The 25,615-nt window shown below is 39.4% G+C and overlaps 1 protein-coding gene across 1 annotated transcript; it reads left to right on the top strand.

Annotated features, from left to right (window-relative positions):
* The first annotated feature begins 1,591 nt into the window (after positions 1-1,591).
* On the top strand, positions 1,592-23,087 carry rab21 (RAB21, member RAS oncogene family). The gene is made up of 7 exons (XM_041780678.1): positions 1,592-2,045; positions 14,775-14,834; positions 14,930-15,037; positions 18,394-18,457; positions 22,185-22,239; positions 22,321-22,409; positions 22,725-23,087. The coding sequence occupies exons 1-7, from the start codon at positions 1,908-1,910 to the stop codon at positions 22,862-22,864; spliced, it is 654 nt and encodes a 217-aa protein (XP_041636612.1). The 5' UTR covers positions 1,592-1,907; the 3' UTR covers positions 22,865-23,087.
* Positions 23,088-25,615: the final 2,528 nt, after the last annotated feature.

Genomic DNA, 25,615 nt, shown 5'->3' with positions numbered 1-25,615 from the left:
GTAGGGTTTGATGTTTTTTAGTAGAAATTTGAAAAGAAAAAGTTTAAATTTTCCATTATTTTCCATTTAAAATGTTTTTTTTTGTACCATTAATATATATACGATGAAATTAAAATAATAATATGACAATAAAAGCTTAAATATAATTGTACTAATTTATTTCATTTTGTTAAAAATAAAGCACATGTTGTTGAAATTGAAATAAAACAATCACAGATACATGAGTTTATTAATTTCAGTGTTTTTCTGATCTTTTTGCCTGTGTATAAATATATATATATAAATATTTGTGGGTTATAATGTTTTTTAGTAGAAATTTGAAAAAAAAAAAAAAGTTAAAATGTTCCATTATTTTGCATTTTAAATGTTTTTGTGCCATATATATATTATATGATGAAAATAAAATACTAATATGACAATAAAAAATAAGCTTTATGTTGCCTTTTCATGGCCCCTTAAATTGAAATTAAACCATATTAGATACATTGGTTTATTAATTTCAGTGTCTGGTCTTCATAAAGATAGAGGAAACGTTTTCGCCCGTGGAGGTTGTATGAGCTACATTGGTCATTTTTAGTTTTCTTTTTCTGATCTTTTAGCCTGTGTTCAATATTCATATTTGTAGGGTATGATGTTTTTTTAGTAGAAATTTAAAATATTAATATCAGAATCTTAGTTAATAATCAGCTTTGTAGACTTCTTGTATACACTCTGGCTCTTGGTGACAAAAATGCCCCATTGAAAACCCATTAAAACCACATTTATTGATCCCTTAGTACAGGGGTGTCAAACTCAGTCACAGCAGGGGCCGGATTCTGGATTCAGGTCTAACCTGAGGGCCGAACAGGGTCAACAGAACCTTAAACTGTCAACCTCATTTTCACCAGTGATGGAATATGAAAAAACAAACAAACAAACAAACAAACAAACAAACAAACAAAAAAAAAACAGCACTGATGATAAACCATTTGGAAATTCAAAAAAGTTAAAAATGCTAAGTTTAAAGGCTTAAATCTGAGAAAAAAATCTAAATTATTAGTTCAAAAAAAGGCAACACATATGACTCAAAATCTTGAAATTTCAAATTTTTATTTATTTTCCCCCACCGTTTTGTTGATGAAAAACGTTTTAACATCACATGAAGTTTTCTGAGCCCATTCAAACAAATACATTTTCCTTATTTCCGGTGAACATCTATAACATCATGGTCACATGCGGAGTTATAATGATTTTCCGAGGTTGTGAACTGTCTGCTGTTTGATGTGAAACATCTGAAACCCCCAGCAGCACTGTGACAGGCAGCCGACTCTGTCATCATGTGACGCTGCAGAGATGGGCAAACCTCAAAGACATCTCACTCTACTGAGAATTCCTGTGCCACCTCTCTGAAAGATTGCCGGCTATAGTTTAGTGCCAAAATAGATTAACAGGGAAACAAGGTGCTATTCAATTTAAATAAACCACATTACAGGTAATATACACCTTATAGTTTTTGCTAATGAACAATGAGGAAGAAGTTTAAAGCATTTGGCTGTCTGCTGATAACAGAGAGCATAGTGGTCCATCTTTACGTCTACAGACGATCTTTGGGGAAGCTAGCCGGCTAACTACTAGCTCAAAGAGACGCCATTAGTTGGGTGAAAACCAGGCTTTCGTATTACGTTGAAAGGAGAATTAGCCCCCTGTCCAGACCCTTTTACGCCACACCTGCTGGAAGATATCGATGAAAGCCGGATTCGCTTATGCTGTCGAGGTGTTTTCCTCTTAATTTTAGCTGTTTTTCTAAAGTCGGAAGCTGATGTGAGCTGCGCAGGACTTCAGTTCTTTCGGGGTTAGCATTAGCAGGGTTAGCTTGAGAGCGCTTGTTTTGATAAAAATCAGAGGTTTTCTTTATTCAACTGCCCGCTATGGCTGCCGGGGGGACGGGCGGCAAAACCTACTCGTTCAAGGTGGTGCTGTTGGGAGAAGGCTGTGTGGGGAAGACCTCTCTGGTGCTACGATACTGCGAGAACAAATTCAACGACAAACACATCACAACTCTACAGGTAAGACACCAGGAAGCTGCTAACTCCGGCGGTGAGGCTAATTAGCTCCGAGGCTAACCTGTCTGAGGAGAGGGGACATTTCTAGAACCTGTTTGTAATATTAGAGATAAAAATCACGGGAAGGTGGAGGTGTTTAGTCGGGCGGGGGGTGTTTTTGTTGCTGTCACTTCTGTGGGTACGCGTGTTGCGCAGCCTGTGTCATCCCGGGGGAGCGGGGTTATTGCGAAACAGGGATGTTGGTGTTGTTGAAATACGAGCTGAGCATGTTGCTGTGATTACCTGAGGTGACAGAAGAAAGGTAAACATACCTGCAGAAACACATCCGTGATACTAGGGTGGCAACGATGTTAGATATTTAAACTCAGATACGCTTGGAGTAAAATCAAACGGTATTTTTTATTTTTGTCAATACCAGGGAACTGCTATTCGCCAAATATTGACTAATTTGTTGTTTCGAGTCTTAAAATTCCAGACTAACCTCCTAGCAATGTCTAAATCACACAGATACATGGACATGTTGGCACTAAGTGTGCATGAGTGTTCCTGCTATTTTCATGGATGTATTCCCCCACAATGCACCTGCTGTATGAAATAAAAGTAATTTTAGTTGCAGCGTTATAACTCATATAAATATGTTGTTTTAAAAAGAGCAGAATTAAAAATAGGCGATTGGCAACGCTAGGCATCTTTATTTATAGAGCATTATTCATGGTTATAGGTATTCAGAGTGCTTTACAGCCAAACACAAAGAATGCAAAACATCCAGGGCATCAAAACATGACGAGGAGCTTTCACAAGACATTGAAGCACAAAACACATACACACGAATGCTAAATGCTGTGTGATTCTAAGGATATTTAGACTTGTTTACAACATTAAAAGAAGCCACATGCATCAAACATTTGGTAATTTCTTTGGGGATTATTGGTTTTATCTGCATAATATCAGAATTGGAAGATATAAGCTTAAAATGCTATTTTTGGGCATTGGCAGAAATGAGAATTTCTGCCAAAATTTACATGAAATATATTGGCTGCAAATATCAGCTTGTGTCTACTGTAGATAGTGGCCTATACTGGCTGTATGTATGGCCTATATTGGCTGTAATTTGTCTAAATTGGCTGTAAATATCAGTCTTTATTGGCTAGAAACATTGGTCTACATTTAAAGTAAATATTGGTCTTTTTAGCTGTAATTATATGCCTGTATTGCTGTAAATAATGGTCTATATCTGTTGTTAATATCAGCCAATAGTGGCCTTGAATAATTTGCCCATGCCAGCCATAAATATTGGTCTGTATTGGCCTTAAATATTGGTTTAATAGCTGTAATATCGGCCCTTATATTGGTTGTAAATATTAGTCTAAATCAGCTGTAAATGTTGGTCTATAATGGCTGTAAATATTGATCTATATTTGCCATAATTATCTGCTGCTATTGGATGTAAATATCAGCCTACATTAACTGTAAATATCAGTCTATATCGGCTGTAAATATTGGTCTATATTGCCTGTAAATATCAATCTTTTATCAGCTGTAAATATTGGTCTATATTGGCTGTAATCAGCCTATATTAACTGTAAATATCAGCCTTTATTGGCTGTAAATATTTGCCATACGTATGTATTAGTAAGTGGAGTTTTAGGAAGGACCAACAGTCCAATATCGGTCTTATTTTTCATCCCCAAACTTTAAAGTGTGTTTTATGGACTAAAGTTTTGTGTCTGAACTCCATTAAGGCATCAGTATTTATGTTTATAACTGATTTTTAAAATATCAACATCAGATGTCGGCACAAATCGAATATTGTGCATCCCTGCATTCTTTAATAATTATCCCAAAACACTGAAACATTTCGATGTAGAAAACCTTGCCTATGTTTTTGAGCAGTTCAGCCAGTGTGCACGAGTTTGGCTGCAACTAGTCATGGTCCCATTAGAAACTTTAGAGAACCTTGCATGCTTTAGGTAAGAATAAACCTGATATCACTAAGGGGGAGCATCCCAAACACTGTTGGTGATCAATGTTTTCTTCAAATCATTCCTTCTGTGACTAATTTCTGATCATAAATCATCAACAGTACAGAGTATTTCTGCTGTATGGATGGAGTAAACACGGCTCTGTATGCAGCCCAAGTTTCACATTTTGATGTTAAAAACTTACAAACTAAGTACAATTTTAAGGCTGTTTTCCTTGGGTCCTTACCGTTTTTAGACCTATGCTAGTACATGATAATTCTCAGGGTAACATTATTTATTGATAAACACAAACTCATGAAAACAAATCATAGCTGAGATACTCTTGCCTTCATACAGCCATCAATGTAGTTAGGCCTACTTTTAAACCACCACAATACACCAGAGGAAAAAGGTTCTTTTTCACTTCTCTTTTTTTCACAAGCAGGTGCTCACCTTCATTTCCTTCTCTTATTTCTCCGTCTCTATTTTTCTTACCAGGGTTGTTCTCCCATTTCAGGATATTTAGTACTAGCAATATCAAAAATTAATGCTCAAGACATGTATGAATCCTTCACAGTGCATTATCTAAACACAGACTATGACAGTGTGCAGGTGTGTTTTCTTTTTTTTTTGCAGTTTTTGTGAATCTAAAACCAACAAAACAAGCCAATATCATTTGTCTAAGACTTGCCTTCATGTTGTTGTGGTATTGAAACGGGTATCAATACCGGTGGATTTTTACTAGAATCGTTATGAAGCTTTAAGTTGCAGTATTATCACAACCCTAGTGCAACCCCAGTTCTAAAAAAGTTGGGTCACTGTGTAAAATGTAAATAAAAAACAGAATGCAAATTGTCAAATCTCATAAACCCATATTTTATTCACTCAAGAATATAAAGAACATATCAGACATTTTACCATTTCATGAAAAATATTAGCTCATTTAGATTTTGATGGCAGCAACATCTAAAAAAAAAAAAGTAGGGACAGGGTCATGGTTACCATTTTGTAGCGTCCTACTTCTTTTATCAACAGTCTGGAAACGTCTGGGAAGTGAGGAGACCAACTGCTGGAGTGTTAGAGAGGAATGTTGTCCCATTCTAGGATTATAGCTCCTCAACAGTCCTTGGTTTTTTCTGTTGGTGTCTGGATGGGAGCATATGTTGCTCTAAAACCTCTCTACTTTTCAGCATCGATAGTTCCTTTCCAGATGTTAGAGCTGCCCACGCCATAGGCACTAATGCAACCCCATACCATCAGAGATACAGGCTTTAGACCTGAGCCAGGAGAACAAGCTGGATGCTCCCTCTCCTCTTTAGTCTGCAGGACACAGCATTTGTGGTTTCCAAAAGGAGTTTCAAATTTTCATGTGACCACAGAACAGTTTTCCTTGTAGCCTCAGTCCATTTTAAATGAGCTTTGGTCCAGAGAAGACGGTGGCGTTTCTGGATCCTGTTCACATATGGCTTCTTCTCTCCATGATTCAGCTTTAACTGACGTTTGTGGATGGCACGGCCAACTGTGATGACAGACAATGTGTTCCTGAGCCCATGCAGTGATTTCCAGTCCAGAATCATGCCTGTTTTTAACGCAGTGGTCCCTGAGGGCCCCTTCCGCGTCATCCAGTGCTCACAGAGATTTCTCCAGATTCTCTGAATCTCTTGAGGATATTCTGGACTGTAGATGTTGGGATATTCAAGGTTTTTGCTGTTTTGTATTGAGGAACATTTTGTGAAATTGTTCCACATTTTTTGGATGCTGTTTTTTCACTGATTGGTGAACCTCTGCCCAGCTTAACTTCTGAGAGACTCTGCCTCTCTAAAATGTTCCTTTTATTCGCAGCCATGTTACTGACCTGTTAACAATGAAGTTGGATAGTTGCATAATGCTCCTCCAGCTGTTTTTTGTATATTTAATCTTACAGCCTTATAAAGTTTATGAGAATTGACATCGTTGACTTCTGTTTTATTTATATTTTACACAGCGCCCCAACTTTTTTGGGAGGTTGTAGTTCAAGAGTCAAGACATTATGAGAAAGGCTCATGTATGATTTAATGACTTCTAAAGCTGTTTACTGTGGATGCAGCATTGTTGTGGTGACATTCAACCCTAAAAACCCAAAAGAGAAATGAGTTTTTAGCAGGAGTGTCGACAGAAACTTTATAAAATGCAAACGTAGTTGTGATAATAACAGAATCTTTATGACTCAGTGGCTCTAGAGCTGACAAAACCCTTTTACAGTTCTTGTTTGTTTGCATATCTTATTCCAGACTGGCTCTGAGGCAGCTGCTCTGCTCATACGTTCCCTGTTTTGCTTGTTAATCTGCTGCGATCGGGTTACAGAACCGTCTCTCTGCCCGTCCTCTCCAGGAGGGAGAAACATCCAGGAAGTGTGATGCAGCGTTTCCATGATGGAGCGTCAATAATGACTTACAGCCGCTCTCGCCGAATCGACCCCCACAGCGGGTCGGCGGAGCGCTCGTGGTTGTTTATGTTAACCACGGTGTCACATTCAGGCGCTCTGACGTCCTTGTAGATTTTTTGCGTTGAAGCCTGAAGCCAGACCTTTCCCAGAATTCTCAGTGTCGTGTTTGCGTTAGGATCAAGTGGCTGCAGACGGGAAAAAAAAGCCCAGATTTTCTCATTTGTTGTTGTCAGGCTGATCTGTTTCTCCTCTGCTGTCGTCAGACGGGGAAATAAAATGTTGTTTTAATACTGATGGATTAATCTGCTCTGATGGAGACGTGTAGGTTGATTTAATAATCCTGAAATTACTCAGCAACAAAGAATCTGTGCAAGAAAATGCTTCATTTCGACAGAAATAATCCACGTGTCCATTCCTTTTAGATATTAAATTAGGCTTGTATTTGCTCCTAGTGATTTATAATGGGTGTGGCTGAACTCAGTGGCCCTTGGACCGTGATAAAGCACTGTTTAAATTGCTCTGATAACTTTGGCAGAGTTTTGGCGGTGGATCTATGCAATTTAGCAGGAGTTATCTGTGAGTCACATCTTCTTTTTGTCTTGTTGTGGTGGCAGAACAGGCATCTGTAGGATCTGATTGGATGTTTACTAGAATCATAATGACGTTCGAGTTCTGGTATCATGACAACCCTAATAGAATAACTTTGTGATGTGTTAGGCTGGAGATATACTTCCTGTTTACCATGCATCTCTATGAATTCATACCTAAACAAAAACGACATTCAAGAGGACTGTTCTGTTTTCCCCAGCCCCTGTAGCGACATTAGGACATGGACCAGACCAGATCTCAACACCACCTAAGGTGGAAAAACTTTGTAATGATTTTTGGAAAGGTCCTCGTCTGTCGTTAACATGTTGGCATGATAGACTTTCCTTAGAAGTATCTGAGTCATAGTCATCAGCTCATGAAGTGAACCATCCCCTAAAGCACTGATCATCAACTGGTGGCCCGAGGGCCAAATCAGGCCCCCCAAAGCTTCTTGTCCGGCCCCTTGAAGATTTTTAATTCAGAAAAGGAGGAAAAGATGTTGTGATTTGAATTTTATCTTTCAACTTTAAACGTCTGCAGCTATTAAATCCACCCCAAAAACAATTAGTATCGAAATAGTTGTAGAATGACTTAACATTTTTCTTGTCGGCCATTATTAGTACTTTCTTTTTGAATGTTTAGGACTGGCAGAATTGTGGCAAAAATGGCCAGGAGTTCGAGAGTGGCACAAGGGGAAAACATTTGCCTGAAAATTGGTGAAAAGAGGTTAAAATGTGGAAAAATTTGTAAAAGAGGAAAGAAGGTGCATAAATGTAACAAAAAGGGGTTAAAAATGGCATCACAAAGATAAAATAGAGTGGCACAAAGAGGATAAAACATGCAGGAAAAGTGGTTTAAAAGGGACTAAATTGAAAAAATGAGTTAAAGAGGCCAAAAGAATCAAAAATGGGTTAAAAGTGGCAAAAACAGCACAAATAGCCTGGCAAAGTAGTGGAAAGGCTTAAAGAGTGGCACACAGGGGCAATAGTAGGCAGGAAAGTTGCAAAAAGGGTGGCAAAATGGGTGAAAAGTGGCAAAACTGATCAAAAATTGTTTAAGAGGGGCCGAAAGTGCTGCAGAAATGGCAGAATGAAGTATGGAAAAGGGGTTGAAAAAAGTTTCAAAAATGAATTAACACTGGTCCTAAATTACAACTGGGGAGGGCCCATTCTCTGAGATTTTCAGGGGCACAGCCTGTCTCATTGTGGCCCTCGGCATTATAGATAACAGGGGTGGATCTCACTGGTAATGACCGAAAATGTCCTGCGTTTTGAAAGAAAATAAAAATACTAATTCAAAAATTACTTGATTTTTGCTTTTTTGAAAGTCTGGCCTCAGAGTCTCTGTCAAGACTAAAGCTGGCCCTTGTGAAAATGTACTTGATGACCCCTGGCCTATAGTGAATAGCATTTTGGATGCTAGTGCACATCCTGATTCAGACTCATGGCTAGAACATTGTTCAGGTTTTATTATATTGGTATCTTTCTAAAGGGGACACTCTTAGCTTTCATTCAAGCCCAATTTTGAATCTTTATAGCAAATACAGAGTTAGCTGCAGCCCTTCAGATAGTTGGTGACACACATTTTCCTAAATTTTCACCTAAACTGTCTTTTTTCTTTTAGCCCTGGGACATCTAGGAGCATCAGGGACACAAAATTCAGAATCTGGGATATTCCCAGGGCTCAAATGAATAATATTTATAAGGAATGTACAACATTGGATTTCTACCTAAGTCAATGTGTAGATCAGTGTATTTCAAACATTTTTTTGCGCGGGGCACACCATCTTCAAATCTATGCAAAATTGCTTCTTTAACTCCTCCTACAGTATCTTTAGTTCAGAGTTTCCCAAGCATTTTTTCTTGGAGCCCCCCCCCCCCCACATGTACCTCAGAAAAGCAGAGCCACCCAAGGACACAAGAGAGAAGAAAAAGTGACACACTGCCGTCAAATATCAACATAGCTTTTAATTGTTTCACTGATAAACCCCTAAAAAAGGCCTATGCATGCTTTTCTGATTAAAAGACCTTTGTATGAACTGCTTAAAAACTACTTTATCATGGTTTTACTGAAGGATGTTCCTAAGCGTCTATTTCCCCATTCACCTAAACGCTCATTTACAATTCGTTTAACCGACTAGACTAAAGAGGAGAAAATTCCTAGAAAACAGCCAAATTCGTCACAGGGTCATTGTGTTAGTGGGTGTGATGTTAGCCTGATATATTCTCTACAGGGTGGCTAACATTGAAAGCTAGCGCTGCCCGCCTTCTTTCCTTTTATTTCCCATTGGGTGAGTATTTATACGTGAGCTCAACCCTTGACGGCCTACATACCACTTTATTTCCATTTACTACTTTAGAAAACTGTCGTACCGCAGTCTTCATACTACACTCTAACAGCTAAGCTACCGCTGAGCTTTTCATGTTTACATCCAGTGAAATGCCAGAGAGGAAGGCAGCAGCCATTAACTGAAGCTACAGTGGCCTCTAGTGGCGGGAGGTTCATTGCAGTTTTAAAGACTGGAATTTCAAACCTGTGTTCACAAAAAATGATAGGTAATAAATTTAACTGACTAGTAAATCCTGTGCTGGCTGGATTTGATAAACAGTTTTGACCATTTGATTAACCACACACATACCTAGTTTTGCCGAACATTTGCACATCTAATTTTGGCATAACCTGGTGTTTGAGAAAGGGCAGCCTTTGAAAAGAAGCGGAGGGTGATTGGATGAACGTTCTGTCTTTCACATCTTTACGGGCCAGTCAGAGCAACAAAATACGTGACGATTAAACTCTTACAGAATCCAGTAGAGAGAGGGGCAAAAACATTGTTTCCGCAAATAAAACAACTCACTGCTGTTCTTTGTTCTTCTTTTAATGAAGACGTAAAGTTCTGATGAAACTGGCGCTCTAGCAGCATCCATGCTAATGTCTTCCGCCATAACTGCACTGGCCTCTTCTTGCTGCTCCGCTGTGCCTGAAAGTACTGCCCCTCAACGCTGATTGGTCCTGTCACTTTCTAACCGGGCCCAAATGGTTCAGATGGTAGCTGTGCAAGATGGATTCACCAGTGAGAAACAAGGAAATGGGTGTATCCATCTGCTTTTCAAGGTTAGTTTTGGCAGCCTCAGAGCAGAAAAAGCCTTTGACCCCCAAGAGACAGACTTGAGCTGTCATTTGTTAGCTCAGTCAGCTGATACAGAAAGAGTTTTATAGCCAAAATATTGGTTGTATATTGGCAGAAATTTTCACATCTGCAGATACGATTACTTCACTTTTTAAGCTTGTAGTGAATAAATCCAGAGACTTTCCTGAGGGTTTATTTATTGCAGAATTAGAGATTTGTAAAATCAGTTTGTCCCCCTAAACAAAAAGCAAAGCGAGCAAAGACAATAAAAGGAACAAAAGAAGAACACATTTACCCGGAAGTGACCAAGTGTGACATTTCCTGAGCGGTTTATTTTCCACTGAAATATCTTCATGCTTGTTAGAAACACATGATGCTTCTCATATCTGCAGGGCTCTGACAACATTTTCACTTCTCTTGCCCAGAGGTGAATTCTGGGATCCCAGCTGGCTGTAGTGACTTTCGAGCCTGAGATTAACACGTTTTTTATCGCTGTTTTGTCCTCATAAAGGATGCACGGTCTCCAGTGAGCGTTAAATTTAAGGATCATCCGTCTCTTGAGTGTGAGCTCGGCTTCAGTTAATCACGAGATCGCTCCAAGGGGAAAGCTTCTGTTTTTGCATATTTTTCCTCTCATAAAGTAAGGTTCTGCCTGATTTATGAAGCTACAGATGTTTTCCATATTTCCTCCCGTTACTGCATTTTTATTCCTGGACCTGACAGAGCAATATTTTTGTCCGTAAATATGCGTCTCAGTCAGGATTATGGGATCAAAGCGTCGTGAATTTGAACCCTGAATCATCTGAGAGGAAGGCAGAAGTCTGACGTCTATCAGGTGTATATGCACTTTGATCACTGAGTGTATATAAGTGAGTGTAACCTCTGGTTCAGAAGTGGAGCTTTGCCAAGCAAAAACTCTGGTACTTTGGATTGTCTGGATACCACAGTTTTAAACATAGCCACATTGCTGGTCTAAATCAGTCAATATTGATTGAACAAAAATAGAAGTCCTATGCACGCAATATTGGATTATTTATAGAGATCTCTCCACCACAGGTCATACAGGCTAATCTGAGCAACAGAACATATGAAGGAGGCATTACAAGCAGCCATTATTGTTGTTCATTGTCAGTGGAGCCAGTTGGTAAATCAAACTCTCGTGTGGTTCTCTTTTAATAAAGAAATGTTTTCCAGCTCTGATCAAACTGCCGCTATTGCTAGGGATGGGTACCTTTTACATTTGAACTGGCACGGTACCGATCCCCGGTACTTGTGAACTGGTACCGGTACTCAACGGTACCCATTTTCGGTACTTTTTTGTGTGAAAAATATGCAATAACAAATGTTAGTTATATGACCTCAAAACTTCTGAATTTTAGATATTTATTTCCCATTTTTAAAACACTATCAAATATATCAAAACAACATTGTACACCATTTGTAATTTAACATCACAAGTGTTTTTTCAAATTACTCCAACATGGAAAACCTAAACTACTATAACTACCCGGTGGGTTTTCTTATATTGCACAAATGAAAACCCAGCCCACTACCTCCTATTCCTCTAATTTCCCCTCTTGGAAAAATGTGTGTTGGGTCCATGGAGGGCGAATAAGTTGAAAACAAATGAACAATGGAGTGTGGAGTCAAAATAACTAACTAGATAATAGATTGTGGACAGGCTGGGGGCACAGATGTTTGTTAGAAAAGCTAAAAAGTAATTTTTGCATAGTATGTCCCTTTAAACCACACACATGCATGTGCACCTTTGCTTACAGAGGGAGAGAAAAAAAGATACAAAACTACCAGTGAAGTTTTTGAACAACACTGCAACTATAATAACATCCACCAACCCTGTAGTAAATGCTAAATGTCCTTTATTTATTTATTTATTTTGAAAGAGGACAGTGGAGTAGAGAGTAGAGTCAGAAACAGGGACGAGAGCGGGGGAGAGACATGCGGTAAAGAGCCTCAGGCCGGTCTCAAACCCAGGCCGTCCGCATACATGGGGCGCGCCTTAAACCACTACGCCACCTGTGCCCCTCCCTTTTTGTTTTCTTAGTCTTGGTGAAAGACGCTTGATCTAAATTTAGTTTATGTAGTTTGTGGTGTTTCATGTATTGCTTATGTTGTGTGGGAATTTCTTTGTTTGCCTCGTGTCAGTTTTATGTGGAACTACAGATGAATATAAGTGTCTCTGTCAAACTAAAATACTGAGTGGAACACATGTAGCGGTGTGCCTTTCCTCACTAGGCAGGAAGAATAAATTGTATTAAAAACAGGATTCTGCCCTGTCCTACACCATAGCCACGAAAGGCTAATTCTTAGAGATTTAGGAGTAGTACCACACTCTGCCATCTTTGTTATTGTTCTGATCTAAAGCCTCCGGATGGGGAGATTTATATTCTGAGCATTTAGCAGATAAAGTTAAAATCAGTGCATTAGGAGATATGAGGAAGGAAAGTTCTGGAAGTCTGAAAAAGTACAAATTCAACAAGGACTTCTGTTGACGTGTGTGCTAATATTCCCACAATGCAGTGTGTCCTATTTTACAGTTGTGTAACTCTTCACCTTTGTGATGACGCAGACGGGTGATTCATGAACCTGAAGGCTGCACGGTGAACAGCAGAGAGTTTTATAGAGACACGACCTGGATCGGAATAAAAATTAGATAAAACCATGTAAACTGCGAAGGAGATTTGTCTTTGATTGTTGAGATTAAATCAGAGAAAAACTCTGAAACCCGTTTGTCACCTGTTACGCCATTATAATGACTGTGTTGGTATTTACAGAGGACTGGTTAACCTTGTTATGAAGGAGTATGGATTTTGTTTGCATAGATTAGATGGATTTGAGTTAAAAGGTTGAAGATTTATTATAGTATATTAGTTTTCAGTTTGGGAAGGAGGAGGAAGTTCAGAAGTGTTACTGTAAAGAATTTTTAAAGATATCAAGTCAACAATCCTACTTTAGGGAAGAATATTCAGTACTTTAACAAACTCTCACTATCAGGATTTCTTTCAGTTTAATTTTGAGAGTTTTAAACCAACAGGTCTCGAACGCAGCCCTGATGAATTCCCAGAGAGTCAGAGTCCCTCTGGGCCAAAGGTGACGTTTCTTCGTCCTCCTGCAGCGTTTCTGATTTATTCAACGGTTCTGTGGGAAATGTCCACCGACTCAGAGACAGATTTATCAGTGTGTGTGAGCAGGACTAGGGTGTGTTTATGCAGAGGATCGAGTGTGTGAGCTCGCTCAGCTGACTCGCTGCGTTGTTGAACATGTGGCCTGACCTCTAAATCAGGTCAAAGCAAACAGATTTACTCTGTTATTTCACTCTTATTGTTGGGGTTGTTTAGTTTCAGAATCACCGGCATATTCTTTAAAAACAGTCTATTGTCTTTAAATAAAGGTACTCAGTTAAATCATACATTTTTAATCACAGCTATTATTGCCTCACTATTGCTGATGTAATCCTCCTGTTATTAGAAATCATCCCCATTTATGCCACTTTACTGCCTTCTTAAATCTGTCCTAAAGTCTTGTGAAAAAGCAACTTCTGTAAGCCTTATTTTTTTTTTAAATTTATCACACTTTATTGTTTCAGATCACCAAACAAAATGTGATATCAGTCAAAGATAAGCTGAGCAAATACAAAATGCATTTTTTAAATGATGATTTCTTTTATTAACGGAAAAGCCATCCAAACCTACCTGGCTCTATGTGGAAAAGTCATTCTCCCTCCTTAAATCATGAATGAACTTTGATTAAACAACCAGGTCATCGACATCTATCAGTCTGGGAAAGGTTACAATGACATTTTTAAGGCATTTGGACCATGGCGAGAGCCGTTATCCACAACTAGAGAAAACTTGGAACAATATTACACCTTCCCAGGAGTGGCTGCCTACCTAAATGACTCCAAGAATGCACTGACGACTCATCCAGGAGGTCACAAAAAAATTCAGAACAACATCTAAAGACCAACAGGTCTTACTTGACCACAGTGAGAGTAATTATCCACAAATGCAGAAAACTTGGAACAATGGTAGACCTTCCCAGTAGGGGCTGGCCTACCAAAATGACTCCAAGAGCGTATCGACTGCTCATCCAGGAGGTCACAAACGAGTCCAAAACAACATCCAACGACCCTCAGCCTCACTAGACTGCAGTGTGAGTCATTATCCACAAATGGAGAAAACTTAGAACAACGGTTAACCTTACCAGGAGTGCCCAGCCTCTAGTCAAAGTCTGGACTTAAATCTGACCTTAAACAGGCCGTTCATGCTGGAAAACCCTCCTCTGTGGCTAAATTTAAATGATTCTGCAAAGAAGAGTGTGCCAAAATTCCTCCATAGTGATGTAAAAGACTCAGCACCAGTTGTCAGAAACGCTTGCTTGCTGCTGTTGCTGCAGAGGATGGAAGGACCAGTTAGGTTTAGGGGGCAGTGACTTCTTCACATCTGGTCTGATGACCTGAAACCAAATGAGAAATCAGGAAGGGGGCATATTCTTCTTCACTGCACTGCAGTTTAGCCATGAGGTTTTCAAACAGATAATGTCACATGCATTTACAACAATGTAATCCCTTCATTTTCAATGATCAGTACTGATGATTGTGTCTCCCTCTGCAGGCGTCCTTCCTCACAAAGAAGCTCAACATCACAGGAAAGAGAGTTAACCTGGCCATATGGGTAAGAGCCGACCCTCATCTTTTTACAGCATACACAAAATTATCATTTAAAAGTTGGTAAAGTCTTCATAAATGAAGGTTTTCTTGTGTTTTCAGGACACGGCAGGTCAGGAGCGTTTTCATGCGTTAGGTCCAATCTACTACAGAGACTCCAACGGAGCCATCCTAGTGTACGACATCACAGATGAAGACTCCTTTCAGAAGGTAAGGCAGCACTCCATCTTATCAGATGTTAGCAGGTCTACTGTGATACTCAGCTGATCAGGCTAACTAAGGCATTTTGGCTTTTCTCTAGATCCCAGTCAAAAGCAGAACTATGCCAGTCATGATTGAGCCCTGATCATACAAGCCTTATTCATCCAGCTTCACCAGTTTGGATGTTTTTAAACCAATAACAGTTTGACCCTGAAATAACTCCTCCAAAAATGCCAACTAATCAGATTTTCTAGCACTGCCTGCCGTTATTGTGTGATGGCACAACAAACCTTAATGTGCTCCATTCAGACAGCTGTGAACAGAGAGAGAAATGGTAGCTTTTCTCTTTCATGTGAGCTCTAAAGTATGTTGGAACAGCTGATGTTAGCCAGGCATGCAGCATATGGGATGTAAAACCCTAATTCCAGAAAAGTTGGGGCGTTTTTTGAAAATGCGAATAGAAACAGTATTCAGTTATTTTCAAAATTTTCAACCTTCATTCAACTCATTACAGCACAAATATGAAATATTTAATGTTTCATCTGATGCAAGTTTTTTGTTTTTTATAAGTGTACACACATTCTGAACTTGATGCCTGCAACATGTTCCAAAAAAGTTGGGCCAGGCGCATGTTTAACACCTTTATATCACCTTTTGTTCTCTGTAAGTGTCTGGGGACTGTAGACAATAACTGTTGAAGTTTTAGAAGGGGAGTTAATTGTGGGTTTCTGTCGTCATGTTTTGTGCTTACCAGCTGTTGGCTCCTTCACCCTGTGCTGGGGTGGTTCGTAGCTGAGTGCTCAGCAGTCGGGATGAGGGCCCAGTACCTCCAAGTCTGAGACCGTGGTTCTCTGCTGGGAAGAGGTGGCTTCCTCCCTCTTGTGGGGAGTGAGTCTCTGCCGCAAGTGAAGTAGTTCAAGTATCTCAGGGTCTTGTTCATGAGTGATAGTAGAATGGACCGTGAGATTTACAGGCGGACTGGTGCAGCATCAGCGGTGTTGCAGAAATTCGCTGTTGTGGTGAAGAGGTAGCTGAGCCAGAGGGCTTTCAATTTACTGGTTGATCTTTGAGATAGTGAGTTCAAGCTGTCCAGATGAGATTCCTCAGGAGGGTGTCAGGGCAAAGATCTCGGATATCTGGAGGGAGCTTGGAGTAGAGACACTCCTCCTATACTTTAAAGGAGTTAGTTGAGGTGGTCCAGGCGTCTGATCAGGATGCCTTCTGGTTGCCTCCCTGTTGAGGCTTCTGGGTATGTCCAACTGGGAGTTGACCCCAGGTTAGACCCAGGACTCGCTGGTGAGATTGCATGCCTCAGCTGGCCTGGGAATGCCCTGGAATCCCCCAGGAAGAACTGGAAAAGTTGCTGGGAAGAGGGATGACTTGCTCAGCCTGCTGCCATCTCAACCTGGCCCTGGAGGTGGAAGAAAACGGATTAAAAGATGCATGGATATTTTGCATGTGCAAAAATTTCAATGGGAGACAGGTCTAGAGTGCATGCAGGCCAGTCTAGGCCCCGCCCCCCTGTCGTTGTGAAGCCATGCTGCTGTAACTCCTATAGAATATGGCCTCTAAAACCTGTGTGTACCTCTCAGGTCCAGAGAAGTGGGCGGGGCTTCCTGATGTTGATATATGGCTTTGTCTTTGCATGCAGGGTCTTTTCTTACTTCTGTAGATGCAGTGAGCTGCTGTGTTAACCAACAATAGTTTTCTAAAGTTTTCCTATAAGTCCACGTTGTAATATCCATCACAGAATGATGACCGTTTTTAAGCAGTGCTTCCTGAGGGGTCAAAGGTTATGTGCATTCAGTGTGGGGCTTCAGCCTCCCCTAGACGTGCAAAGACTTCTTCAGATTCTCTGAATCTTTTGATGATTTTATGGACTCTAGATGATGAAATCTCTAAATTCCTCGCAGTTGCGCGTTGAGGAACGCTGTTCATAACCTGCTAGACTATTTTCCCACACAGTCTTTCACAAACTAGAGAACCTCACACCGTTTAAACCAGGGGTGTCAAACTCAATCACAGCAGGGCCCTGATTCTGAATTTAGGTCTAACCTGAGGGCCAGGGTCAACATTTAACCATAAACTCTCATCATCATATCATCAGCAATGAAGTATGGACAAAAACTAAGTACTGATGATATGAAGATTTTGAGATTAAAAAGTCTAAATGATAAGTTTAAAGGCTCAATTTCTGAGTTAAAAGTCAAACTTAAAAGATCAAAAGGTCAGAACATGAAATTAAAAGTCAAAAAAAGTTTTTAAAAGGCACTTACATGAGATAAATTCAAAATCATGAGTTTTAACAGTCCAAATATGAGATAGAATTCAAAATAATAAGTTTAAACTTCAAAATATGAGGTTAAAAAAGTGAAAATCATAAATCTTAAATGTCAAATTATGAGCTAAAACTGGAAATCAGGAGTTTTATTAGTGAAAATATGAGATAAATTCAAAATAATGAGTTTTAACAGTCCAAATATGAGATAGAATTCAAAATACTTTGTTTAAACTTCAAAATATGAGGTTAAAAAATGTCAAAATCGCAAGTTTTAAAGGTCAAATCGTGAGATAAAACTGGAAATCATGAGTTTTATCAGTGAAAATAATGAGAAAAAATTCAAAATCATGAGTTTTAAGGGTCAAAATTAAATCGTGAGTTTTATCAGTGAAAATATGAGAGAAAATTTCAAAATAATACATTTTAAACTTTAAAATATGAGATAAAATGTCAAAATCATGAATTTTAAAGTCAAATGTACAAGACAAAATGTAAAATAATAGCTAAGTTTTAAAGGTCAAATTATGAGATAAAACTGAAAATCAAGATCTTAAGGATGTTTTAAATTATTGAGGTTAAGTTTGCATTTTTATACTAAAGAAATCTGCAGACCTCATACTTGTGGGCCAACTATAATAAAGAAATATTAATGGTCTTGTGGGCAGGGTATAACTGTACCAGGGGCCGGATTTGGCCCCCAGGCCCTTAGTTTGACACCCCTGGTTTAAACCTTCCAGGAGTGCTGCTTCCGTACCCTATCATGTTTCTAATCTCCCTACATACCTGTGGAGTGTTTAAGGTGTTTTTTTGAAGATTGAACTTGTTGCAGGCTTCAACAAATGCTGAATGTGTGTGTATTTATGAAAAACAGCATTTGAATGTAAAATATTTTGTTTTTATGCTGTTTACAGTTGAATAAAAGTTGAAAACGACTTGCAAATCACTGTATGCTGTTAAATTCACATTTTACAAAACATCCCAACTTTTCTGGGATCAGAGTGTTTATGTTCCAATTTGTACTTTGCCGTATGCAGTTCTGCGCTCAGCCAGGGTCTGAATTTGTTATTTTTTTCTGTGGTTTCAGGTGAAGAACTGGGTGAAAGAGTTGAGGAAAATGTTGGGGAACGAGATTTGTTTATGTATAGTAGGTAAGTCATCCTCTGATTTATGTCTCCAAGATAAACTGCCTGCCTTTCATGACAAAATTCACAAGGTTTTAAGGCTTTTAGACGCCTTTTACTCTGTGCAGTAGCATTTTACGGCTTTAAAAAGATGTCAAAGCTGCAGTTACTCCATCTTTTGCCACAGTGGCAGCAAATTTAACGGTCAAAATCGAACCGTGTCATTTATATGAGGAGATTTTCATCCATGTCCGAGTTTGCTGCCATGTTTTTTGTTTTTCTCTTTGCCTTAGTATCCAGATCTTCAGTTATTTATCTTCTTGTGGCATCATGAAGGGGAAATCTGAAATGTTCAAAGTGGATTATGTTGTTTTGATGCTTGTCTGCTCATCATGTGTTTTATTACGTGGGGGTTTTAAAAGGACAATCTGCTGTTTCATAATATAATTTTAGTGTTTTTCATAAAGCTGTAAATCACATGAAGTGGTTTACAGAGTGGAGAGGAAGTCTGACAGAGACTTGAACTTCCTTTGAGGTGATGTGAGGATTATTTATGTACGTGTGAAATTCATGTTTATATTTGGCTTTAAAGGGAAACTCTCATCAGTGCGTCTGCAGAGAAAGAGAAACGTTTTTTACTGTAACAGAAATGCTTAAAAAATGTCACTGATGAACAAAATAGGGATGTGGCATGATTTTTTGAGTTGTCATTCATGAAAACTCAAAGAAATTAAATGGAAACACTTTTATCAGTACAACTTTTAAAAAAGAAGAAATGATTTGAAGGGTCTCACTCCCATACACTCAGGGATGAGAATGAAAATACAGTAGCATTTGGTTTAAGCTTCTTTAATAATAACTTTATTTGTACAGCACCTTTTAAAACAGTGGTTTACAAAGTGCTTTGACAAAAAGCAGGAATACAAACAAGACAAAGCATCATAACACAACAAGAAAGACAGAACCCCAGCACAAAAGAATCCATGAAAAATTCAGCTAGAATTTTAACCACATCATAATAAGCCAGCAAATCGGAAACTAAAACAGAAACCAAAACCCAGAATAACCTAGATGAATACAGGCAACATGGGAACCCAGTGACGTAAAGAGAGACCTTAGGACCAGAAATGTAAAACATAAAAGATCTTTTAGTAGCGATGGAACAGAATGGAAGTTAAAACTGTAAGAACAAATTAAGATGAGTAGTGATTTGATTATTAGATCAGAGTACAACAATAAAAAGGTAGAAATTGTAAGGTTACAATAATAGTAAATAAAACTCAATTAGAAGACTAAAAGCGCAATAAGAATCAAATAAAGGCATATAAAAGCTTTAAGATGAAATTAGAAAACTAAGGTAAATTAGAGGCAGAAAAATTAAAAGAGAGAAAATTGGCCAATGATGGAGGAGAAGGAAAAGACAGAAGACAACATCACATAAAAGCAAGACTATAAAAATGAGGCTTAAGAAGATATTTAAAGGAGGTATCTCCTCGGGCAGGTCGTTCCAAGGGGCCCTGATGGAGAAGGCCCTGTCACCTTTAGTCTTCAGTCTTGACTTTGGAACGACCAAGAGGCCCCCGCCCAAGGATCTAAAGGCCCAAACATACTAAGGCGGAACATACCTTGAAGACTCAAAGCGGACGTCCGCAAGGCCTGTGCGCGCAAAGCTCAAATTTTACGACTGTGCGGACTCCGCTCCGCGTACTGGTGTCACACAAAACACTGTTGGGCATGCATTTTTCACATTGACCCGCATTAAATGTGACACCGACCTGCATTTAGTTCCTCTGTGCAGCGTTGACGGGTGAGCGGTGACTCCATGATTGGAGAAGGAGTGGGGCTGGGCGCTCAACTAGATCATTAAAGTTTTCACGTGTCAATACTTCGCATGTCCTTCACCAACATGGCATACTCCTCTTCCTCGTCTCTTGTGGCATTTAATGGCCGTGCATACCACCATTTCTTAATTTTATTGCTTTGCAAAGCCAGCAGGCTCTGTCAGCGTAGGACGCCATGACAGAAAAATGTCAACAACTCACAAGGATTGTGGGAAATGTAGGATTTCATGGAAATTTCACAGGAAACTACTACGCAGCAGTGCGCTCGACTATGGAAGCTCTGATGACTGTGGACATTCTGCGTGGAGTCCACTCTGTTCACAGTACACTCGAGTATGTTTGGGCCTTAAGGCTGCGGCCTGGCCCACAAAGGGTTAAAAGTTCTGTTAAGTAGTTTGGAGCCAGGCCCTTCAGTGCTTTAAAAGTGAAGAGTAAAATCTTAAAATCAATTCTAAAACTTACAGGGAGCCAGTGTAAGGATGCTAAAATGGGGTGATATGATGCTGTGTGAAGCCTAGCTGCTTCGTTCTGCACTAACTGTAGACGAGAGAGGGATTTTTGACTGATGCTGGAGAGTAGGGAGTTACAGTAATGGAGTCTGGAAAGTGGCATGGATAGCCCTCCAAATGAGAACGCAAGTCACATTGAATCTGACCTTTTCGAATCAGATTCAGGCTACTTTCAGATGTGGTTCTCAATCAGATACATATCTGATCTTTTGGAAGTTGGCTGCAGTGTGAACAGGCAAACAAAAAATCTGATCTGAAAAAAGATCAGAATTGAGCGTTGAGGCCTGCAGTGTGGTCGTAGCCTAAATCCAGCTGTCTGTGATGATCTGAATCTCAGGAAACTACACCAGATGGCTTGGGTCAGAGTGCTGCTACACTCACGCTTGACAGTTGACTTCAGCCATAGTGTGTGTTTTCAGGAATTGTCGTTTTTTTTTTTTTTTTCCCGTTTACTCGGAGACGGAGAAGTTTTGAAAAACTTTCACTCTGGAGCCTGATTCCAAATTGTTCGTTTTTTTGGCACCAAAACGCTGTTCTTGTGTAAACGGACACCCAAAATGCTACAAAAGTTTTCACCTGAAAACATTGTCTCATATACAGGTCCGAATTTAAAACAAGAATTAAGGAACAGAGGTGGGCGGAGCTAAGCAGTGTTTCTATTTGTTATTGTTTTGTTAAGAGCCCCTTATGTGGTGGAATTAAAGTGGTGTTGGGTTTTGCAACTGTCTGAATCATAGGAGAGGAGTCCTGCCATATAGGGAGATCAGCTGCCTAGAAACTGTAGAAGGCCGGCTCATGCAAACCCTAATAATTTAGCAGGAACATTTCTCTTTGTTGGTGCATTTTTTAACACAAAAATCTCTGAATGGACCGTTTCCCCACATTATTCCATCTTCCTGTAAATCTCTGCATCTGTCAGGAAACATGATTCAGTTTCCTCAGAGCTCCAGTCATCTTTTTCTGTGTTCTGTGCTTACAAACAGACCAGACAGAATAACAGATGAATTTATAGTTATAGTGGGAGTTTCACTGTGAGGATATCATGTAATTTGATTTGTGTGATGTCTATCTGGAAGCCATAAAAGCCTGAATATTCTGAATAAAACTGTCTGTGCCTTTTGATCTGTAAATAGAGATTTATGATAAAGCTTGACCCGAGTTTTACAACCTTTTCATCTTCAAATTACCACAGAAAGGCCACATTTCCCATGCATGAAAATCCAGTTAAACTGTTGTGATTTTTGTGGTGGGTTATTACATTTCCTGCTCAGTAATGCTAATTCAGATGTTTTTGGGGGTTGCTACAGGCGTGGAAACTTCATCAATGCTCTGCAAAAATGTCAACTATGAGGAGAAGAATGATGGAAATGTTCTTAAAATGCCGTGTCTTTGTTTTCTCTCCAGGTAATAAAATCGATTTGGACAAAGACAGACACGTTTCAGTGGAGGAGGCCGAGAGGTGAGGGCAGAATCGACATAAACAGGAGATCGGTTTATTATTGAAGCTCATTATTCCTCATTTCTGTCTTTTTCTGTGCAGTTATGCAGAGTCGGTGGGAGCCAAACACTACCACACTTCAGCCAAGTTAAATAAAGGCATCGAGGAGCTCTTCCTGGATCTCTGTAAAAGTAAGAAAACAAATAAACACGCTGGAAGTGATTAGATCTAATTAATATCACAGTCGTCTCACAAATAAAACATACAGACCCCTTCACTTCATTAATCTACTCCCAGTTCCCCATCATGACAGAGTAAAACAGAATTTCAGACATGTTTGTCAATTTATTTGGCTGAGAAAAGTCGTAGCCATCACAAAAACATGAATGAGGTACAGCAACAGAATGGCGGTTTCAATAAACAACAAACATCTTTGTGTCTTTGTAGGGATTTAAGGACATTTTAAGTTGTTTTTACTCGCATTAATCGCTTTCTTTCTTTTCTAGGGATGATGGAAACGGCTCAAGCTGACGAGAGGTTGAAGGGCAACGGAGCCAGCCAATCAGCATCGAGTAGGAGGGGCGTACAGATCGTCGACGACGAACCACAAGCCACGCCGGCGGGAGGATGCTGCTCCTCTGGCTAACACACACACAGTTATACACACTCTCTTTCTGTCATTCATGCTTGCAGACATATTCACATGGTGTCGGCTCTAAAATCTTTAAATTAATCCTGGACAAAAAAAAAACAAAACAAAACGTTTCTGTTCATTCAGTACCGCCTCTGCTGCTAAGGAGCATGGGAAATATATTTAAAATGGTTTTATCATTGTTCCCTTCAAAATAAAAGTAACTTATGATTGAAAAGAGTGTGCTTTCAGAGGTTTAAATTGACAGAAAATGACATTTTCAGCACTTAAATAACTGTAACAAAGGCGTGAAGGTGTCTGATCTATCGCTGTTTCTGAAGCTGCGTTTCCACCAAGCTGTCTGCTCTAGTTCGGTTCAGTTTGGTACAGGATTATTGGAGTTTCCTCTGGCAAAAGTGAGCTAGACTCTCAGCATGCTGTTAGCTGGTTAAAAGGATCATTACTTTCTAAAGGACTAAGCAAGATGGGAAGTTAAAAGTGATGTTGAATGAGCTGGTTCTGACAGTTTTTCCATTGTTGTTGGTGTTTAATAGACATAATAGAACAGCCAGCAGGTGCTTAGCTGCCTCTACAAGCTTGCTAACTGCTGTTGTTACTCTGTTGTAGATCTCTTTGCATTTACACAAGACTAGAGCAATAAAAAACAACTTTTCACACATGCAGAAAGAAGGTAAAGCTCTAAAGAGGTGGTAAAATCACTCAGAATATGCAAAGTGTTAATTTCGACAACTAAAACTAAGACTAAAAATGTTATATGCCAGTTCTTTTTCAATGAGATGAGCTTAAACGGATCTTTGGTGATGAAAACTGTCACTGAAAGTGTGTTTAGTGTCTGTCAGGGAGACGAAAATGACTAAAATGTTTCTGCTGGACTGTTGGACGTCAAAAGTTGGTGCTGTTTCTGCACTATGCATAGAAGATATGTTGATATTTTCAATAGTTTGTTTTAAATCAATGAAAATATTGCTAGAGAATTAATATGTGTTTTTTTGACATTTATATTAATTATTCAACTTAGCTGATTAAATCAGTCCTAAGAGAATAAGAGCCTTGATTAAAAGACTAAAATGTAAGGAATTTAAAGGACTTAACCTGGACTAAAAGGTGTTTAAGTTTTCATCAACTAAAATGACGAAAATGTCACTAAAACAAAAGAATTTCAATATAAAGCAGTGTTGGGCATCTGGAGGCCTGGGGCCTGCATTTGACCCTCCTCACTTAATGTGGCCCTCAAGTTAGTTTCTAATTTTAACATAGTACTAAAAACAAGGCAGACAGGACAAAACCTGCCATGGAAACATGTCAAATAGAAGTTTCTACATCACTCCATAATTACTAGTATATATAAGAAGGAAATTAGAGATGTAACTTTTGCCGTAGAAGTCTGTCTTCATCAGTTGATGCATTTGTAAAAAAAAGAAAGATATGCAAGTAAACTGTACTAAAATATCCAGTAACTATTATGTTTTTTGCATTATAAAAACAGTTTAAAGGTCAATATGTTACCCTTTTAAGTCAAGTTTGTATTAGTCCCAGAGGTCCCCAAAACACTCCAGTATTGGATTTTTGCATGTCTAAAAGCCCCTCTGTTTCAGCCCTGCTCAGAACGAGCTGTTTGTGTGCCTGTAGCTTTAAATGTAATGAGCTGTCTGACCCCTGGCCACACCCCTCTTAGGAAATGATCCTCCTCTCAGCTGCCATCTGAAAGGAGGATCAGGAAAGGAGGGCAGAACTTTCTTCTAAGCGGGGAGGGGCATAGATTTTTCTGATTCTTGGGGGGGATTGTGGACAGGCCATGGGTACGTATTTTAGTTAGAAAAGCCTGAAAAAGTGATTTTCGCATAATATGTGACCTTTGAACTGGCATAAATGCACGGTATTTACATTTCCACCACCAGGGGGCTCTCACCCAAAACAATTACACAATATGACCAGCCCCGCCCATCCCTGCTTCTTGTTTTAAGTTGAAGACTGATAAAAGTAACCAGGCATGTTTACTAAACAGGAATCAGAAGATTTCGTTTCATTCAGAAATTTCTCCAATGAGGGAGAAATGCACTTAAAAAGGCACTTCCACATTCATGCTGGAAGTTGCACCAGAATGCACATGTGCAAGGATGTGCACAGGCTCAGGTGTGTATTCCAGCATGGATGCAGAAGTGCTCTTTTGTGCAAACTTCCTCAAAGCACACAAGAATGGCTGAGACAGAGGGAAGGACAAACATACGACCTTGGTTCTGGCTATCGCTGGTGTGCTGGTATTAAAAAGCCAAACTGGCCCCCAAAAAAGAGCCATCAGGAGCTGAAAGACCGGCTCTTATTACTGAGCAGAGATCTCTGAGAAGATAAAACTCCATCACTTAAAGCTGCACTGATGTTGACAGTAGAAACAAACAAGATTTGCTGTTCCAAACTGTTCTGAACCAAACTGGCCTGCTTGGTGGAAACTCGGCATGTGTTTTTAAATTAATCATCTTTATTAAAATATTAACGGCTTAGACTTCAGCAGAGGTTCATGTTTGTCTTTCTTTATTTCAGGGCGTTTCAAACGTGCATCCAGACACACAAACAAACTGTATAAACCTCCATTAATCATCATATTAAACTAAAATATAAAAACATGTTTGTGACCCAGAGGAGCAGCAGGGAGACGGCTGGTGGTGCAACGACTCCCCCTAGTGGAGGAAAGTCGCTGCAGTAAGTTCACTTTGAGCTGCACGTGGTAGTCGAGTCTGGTAGCAAAAT

The sequence above is a fragment of the Cheilinus undulatus genome, linkage group 23 (genome assembly GCF_018320785.1).
Source record: "Cheilinus undulatus linkage group 23, ASM1832078v1, whole genome shotgun sequence".
In the NCBI taxonomy this organism is placed as follows: Eukaryota; Metazoa; Chordata; class Actinopteri; order Labriformes; family Labridae; genus Cheilinus; species Cheilinus undulatus.
The sequence above is the reverse complement of the archived record's forward strand: the minus strand, read 5'-3'. Positions and strand labels throughout refer to the sequence as shown.